This window comes from Salminus brasiliensis, chromosome 2, assembly GCF_030463535.1.
Source record: "Salminus brasiliensis chromosome 2, fSalBra1.hap2, whole genome shotgun sequence".
Classification (NCBI taxonomy): domain Eukaryota; kingdom Metazoa; phylum Chordata; class Actinopteri; order Characiformes; family Bryconidae; genus Salminus; species Salminus brasiliensis.
Window position 1 is genome coordinate 14,050,919 of NC_132879.1, and position 6,188 is coordinate 14,057,106.

Sequence of the window (6,188 nt, forward strand, 5' to 3'; positions counted from 1 at the left end):
CTTCAGCTACTAATGAGTGTTCTGCTCCTGGAGCAGCTCTCCTACCTTAATAGAATTTCCTCCTAATTATGCCTTCTCTTTCTTCTCATTAAGTAACCTAAATGACACCAAATTAGCCACAGAGGAACAAGTTTGCTCTGATTTTTCACCCAGGAGTGCCCCTTAATTACGGCTTTTAACCGAAGGATTCCACAAAAAGAGATGAAAAGGCGGGTTCTTAATTGATTTACAGGCATTTACACCAACAAGTCAAGCTGTGAACACAGCGATTCATAAAGTTTAATGAAGCCATAAGCCGAGGCCTTCGCTAGGGCATTAAACCTGTCACGATTACAGAGCAGCCTTCCCCTCAAGGGCTGTAATAAGTGCACTGGAGCCCAGACTCAGTGGAGGCACTTAAGTATTGCTTTGGACCTGTGCCGTTGCATTCCCAGAGAGAATCAAATAATTACTGCAGTGTGTGTGTGTTATAAAGGAAAGGCTTCACTCTTCACTTGAAGTATGTTTTGTCACCGACACGTCCTAAATCCTGTTATCTGACGCAGCTGTCGGTGGACGTCCGGGATAAGCGTGGAGCTTGAGGATGTCTTCAATTTAAAATCATATTTGCAATAAACAATAATCTACTACAGTTTCATTTGTCAAAGAAGGTTCGCTCCACCCCTGCGCTACAACGGTGGCCGGCGTTCAGCAGGACTGACAAACGCAGCTCCCCGCTGTCCACCCTCTAGGAGTTGCGCTCTCAGTGGCCAAGACAGCACGGCCTAAAGACTGAAGCTCAAATGACAGCAGAGCAAAATTCATAGCTTTTAAAATGACCGTCTCAAGCAAATCAGAGTGGGCGCCATACACCTCAGGAAGGTAGCAATTTAGTGTCATTACTGTTAAATCCTGGTTAAAAGAACCAGATTCCAAAGGCCTAATTACAAGGTGTTAATAATAACAATATAATGACAGTAATTTTCAGGCAGGGCTAATCCCGCTCCAAGTGCCTTTCACAGTTTGCTATGAGAAGCACATGAAGGGAAGGGACTGCCTTTATCAATCACACTGCTCTCATCCAGTATATTACTCTCATTGCTGTTCAAAAGTTCAACTCGATCACATACTGACTTCTTGCATTTTCCTTTTATACCGTTGACCTTTAGCAAGCAGGTCTGTACAAGAGTGTACATGTTTGGAAAGATCTTCCAAAGTTCCTCCAAATACCTAAATTCCTCAGCCCATGAAGGGTTATATTGTCACTGTGCACAAAACAAAATCAAGTAATTTTTGACATCAGTTTATTCTGGCAGTTCTTCTTTACATTGTATCACAATTCTCCCAAATCTTTTTACATTGACTTTCATTAAAAGTTGTCTGAAAGCTTCCTCTCGATGTTATATCTACATTATAATCTGATGTGTTCTGTAAACCCGTGGCTCTTAGACCTAGTCTTGGAGTGCCACTGCCCAGCACGTTTTAGACCCCCCTCTCCCCCCCACCCAAACTCCTAACACATCGGCCTCCACTAATGAACTATTTAAGAAGCCCTTCCTGAGATGAAGTGGGGATGTCCCGATCCTGATCCACTTGAATGGAAATCCTGGGATTTCCTTACACTCGGAAATCCTGACACTGCTCACAATTATGCTTAGATTTTTTTTCAAGAATGGGGCTTTTCAAATAGTATAACTCATAATAATAATGCATATCATCACATAGCTGGGTAACATTTGGGCTTAAATGAACGATGTGATCATGTGAAAACTACTATTTGTCTCAAAACATATAACAATGTACATATAACAATTTACTTTGCTGTAAAGTTACTAGTCAATTTATTAGAAGTTACTGTCTGAAGCTTTACCTGTTTTGGTGGTTGGTGCAGTATATAGTGGTTAGCAGCATTGCCTTCCCCGTGGCACACTGGGGTTCCTTTTGCTGGTCGGTCAACCACACCAAGCTACACCAGTAAGTGACCTACTACCTGTGTAGCATGATGTGTATGTAAGTCACTTAGAGCATCAGCCAAAGCCCATAGCTTGCATTTATTGTGTGTAACTGAATTCCTTATTATATTATAATTGCAAATCCTCACATCTTGGTTGTAGCCCTCTTTCTGCACGGTCATGGTTACACAACTGCTACCTTTTGTCCACACACACCTATATATATATATGTATATATATATATATATATATATATATATATATATATATATATATATATATATATATATATATATATTTAGTTTTATCCATCCTTTGAACCCTGTAGCTACCCTGTACCCGGTGTAAATACTATGACAATAGGAAATACATGTATATATATATATATGATATGTATATTATTTTGTCCTTTGTTTAAAAGATTTGTAAGTAGTACAGGTTTCTATACATAGGACCCTATATTTCTGTCTATTTTTAGTATATTTCTGTATATTTGGTATATTTTTGAATAGTATTTAGTTCTGTATATTAGTGCTATACTTACAAAGCATAGTTACCTAAGCCTCAGCACAATGCATGAATGCCCTGACATGTACATATGACTGAACAAATAACCCATAAACCTTTTTAATGTATTATTGTTGTCCAAAATCATGTGAACAGGTCGAATGAGTTGATCGGTGTGCTCTCAGCCTCCCACTCCCCCCCTGAGTAAATCTCTGGAAATGAAATTGACAGGTTGGTGTAGACGAGTGGTCCGTCATCGGTGCTCAAGCAGCCAATGAGACGCGTCCGTCTTCCAGGCTGCTCTCTCATTGGCCCAGACTTGGAGCGCTGCTAACATGTGGCTGAAGTTGATGTTAGAGTTGGAGTTGATGGTGAGGGTAAAAAGTGGAGGAACGGGGAGCTGCTCTTCGCTCTGGGAAGACTGAGCCCTGCTATAGGGGTGTTAGGAGAGCAGTGCGTTTCATGCGTTATTCAGAGCGGAGTGCGCTGAGGAAGCTGCCCAGGGATGGCCACGGAGCTCCGGAGAGAAGAGCGAGAGGAGCGGAGTCCTCCAGCGTCTCCGCAGCGGCTCGTGTCGAGCCTGCCCTTCAGCGTGGAAGCCCTCATGCGGGACCGAGGAGCGCCGGGGGGAGGGAGGCTCCAGCGCACCAGCCCGTTCACCACCAGACCTTCTGTGGTTCTCCACCAAGAGCCGGGCGAGGCAGAGGGCTTTCGCAGACCCCCTGGACCCTCGTCGCCAGTGAAGTCGGAGGCTTCGGATCAAGATGATGCTTCCTGGGTGAAGTCCTCGTCTGCGTCGCCTCCACCACGTACGTAGCTTTAACCAGGGAGGAATTCCCCGAATACAAGAGCTTATGTCAGCTTAAACATACAGCAGCGTCGAGATAAAGCCTGGCTAGGAAGATCTACAGTAATATTAAAGCCAATTGACAATTGCAGATTATTATGAGAGAGAACTGCAGTAATATTAAAGCTTTATGATGGAGAGCCACCATAATATTAAAGCCTTATCAGATGGAACTACAGTAATAATAAAGCCTTATTAGAGAAAACTACCATACCTTTAAATCCTTAATGTACAGTTATATTAAAGATTTATGAGAACTACATTCAAATAAAAGCCTTATTAAATTATATTGCAGAAATAATTACAGAATGTCTATAAACAGTTTTACTATTTATTATGATCAATTAACCATAGACTACTTTAGACTTTAGCTGGAATATCATACAGAGGTAAAACACCCAAAATTAAGTCTAAAAGATACTGATCAAATTAAATAAAAGGATATTTTCCAAACATTTCCCAGTGATCCCATGATCATACCTGTACCTCCTGATCTTCAGTGCTGGTGATGCACATTCTGCACTCGCTGCTTCTGCACATATGTGAGCATGGGCGGTTCTGTTTATTGTCAGAAACGTATTGCTGAACAGTGCTGAATAGAGATGATAACTAGACCTTGTTTTCTGACTGTGTTGCTGGCTACCATATGCTAAAAATATCTTGCAAACATAGAAGAGCTTGTTGTTACTAACGTGGTTTATGTTCTAATTTTAAAATGAGCTCCTAAATAGTTTGAGAAAATAAACAAAATAAACTTTAATAGCTAAAACCAAGCAGCTCGGCATCAGGAACACTGCATTTCCTGGATATTATGTCATTATGTTGCTGAAACTGAAAGGCAGTGACACAGTCTCTCAATATCACAGTATACTTTTATACAGTAAAACACCCAGCTTTTATAATAGATTATTGCAGTAATATGAATAAAAGACTATAGAATAGTAGTATAACACATCATTTGAAATATATTATAGTTTAGTGGTGTATTTTATATGGTAAATAATTAAATAGCATGTTTCTTATCATTAATTCCTCTGTTTTTGGAACTGTGGTGTAAATGTGGAGCAATTAAGCGTCTGTACATTATAATATATAATAATAATTCTAAAATTGTAATGAACTGAAAGTTGGTTACGTGCTGAAATTGGTTACTGAGTAAAGCAGGGGTATTTATGATCAAGTCTGCATTTAAGCACATGCTTTGAACACATTTAGATTTAATTGCGTTTGTGCATTTTCTGAGATCAGGAATGAGGCATTCTGTGGTTTCTCCCATGTTGCAGGTCAGTTGAGTCCAGCCACGTGTTCTCTCAGAAAGCACAAGACGAATCGCAAGCCACGAACTCCCTTCACCACCAGTCAGCTTCTGGCCTTGGAACGAAAGTTCCGGCAGAAGCAGTACCTTTCTATCGCTGAGCGGGCCGAGTTTTCCAGCTCTCTCTGTCTGACCGAGACGCAGGTGAAGATATGGTTCCAGAACCGACGAGCCAAAGCCAAGCGTCTGCAGGAGGCCGAAATGGAGAAACTCAAAATGGCCGGAAAGCCTGTGCTGCACTCAGGCCTCTCTTTACCATTCCCTCTCAGTGCACAACCACAAGCGGCAGCAGCACTCCTCTACGGACACTCGGGACAGTTCCCCTTCCACAGATACATGCTCCCCATGCCTCCGCTTGGGATGTACTCCACGCCTGCCACCTATAATATGTATCATCTGTCCTGAGAGGCAGTCGCGAGGATTTCTGCTCAAACCGAGACTGGTGGACTGGTTCTGAATCAGTGGTGCCTAAACATTTTTGCCGGATTGGCTGAAATGTAACACAAGTGGCAAGTCAAGTCCACGTGTAATGTATTTCCATCGATACCAGCTGAAAACAACTGTGACAATGCAAATGTAATGTGGTGCCTCAAACGAAAGGTCTTAATAGGCCGCGGTTTGAGGAGACCTTTCCCGAATGCACCTTATCCTGAAGACTATGCAAGTTCAGATGCTGGATATACTGAACTACAGTACTTGGTTGAGGCTTGAACTGGGAAGGTTGAAGGTTGATAAACAGTGATAGATAGGTCTGGTGTCACTTAGTGCTTCTCAGAACGTTTGTAATAACTGATGTGTATTTACAGTGGCACGAATGAGCGACTCTTAATATCCAGCATACAAAGCATGTTATGAGAATTGTTAAGCAGAGATCAGTATTTTACATTTCATTGACTATTGAATTTAATGCCTTCACCAAGTGCTTTTCTGTATTTTGATCTTTTTACAAACCACGAGAAAGCCAACATGACCTTACAAAGCCCAATTATAGCCTTGTTTTGTGTAGTGGACACATAAATATATTTATATAAGAAAGAAATGTACTGTAATATATGTTTGTGCATCGAATTGGTGAATGTATATGTGATTTTCATTAAATTTGACTTTCAGAGGAAACCGTCAATGAAGTCAATTTGAATCAGGAGTCCCACATCACAAGCTAATGTTGACTTTTACCAAGGAGGAACAAAGAGAAAAAAAAGCAATACGGGCCAGTTTTACGTGAAACTGCAGATGCGGTTATAACATATTTGAGGGGGTTTGATGACCCCAGATTTGAAAAGGTGAGATAAGCTCAGCCTCGTCAGCTTCGAGGTCGCTAATGCTTTTTAAATTGAGCTGCTGAAAAGAGGCTTTTAAGCATTCATGCTCATAATCTTTTGAAATGTTGAGGTTGATCTGTATGGCTCTCCTTTTCATCCTGGTGGTCTGAGGAAAAGTTAATTAAACGGTGTCATTACATGACGCACTAAAACATCGGGTCAGTCTTAAAGCTATTCAAGCTATTTAAACTCCCTCTGTGTCGCACCACAGGAATGTGACTGCCTATTAAGTTTCCAATACTGACCTAATCCATCTTTGTCCTGCG

General features: G+C 41.3%; 1 protein-coding gene across 1 annotated transcript; it reads left to right on the top strand.

The window, feature by feature from the left end:
* The first annotated feature begins 2,816 nt into the window (after positions 1–2,816).
* msx2a (muscle segment homeobox 2a) lies at positions 2,817–5,705 on the top strand. The gene is made up of 2 exons (XM_072673573.1): positions 2,817–3,247; positions 4,569–5,705. Exons 1-2 carry the CDS (start codon positions 2,944–2,946, stop codon positions 5,003–5,005), a joined length of 741 nt encoding a protein of 246 aa, XP_072529674.1. The 5' UTR covers positions 2,817–2,943; the 3' UTR covers positions 5,006–5,705.
* The last annotated feature ends 483 nt before the right edge of the window (positions 5,706–6,188 follow it).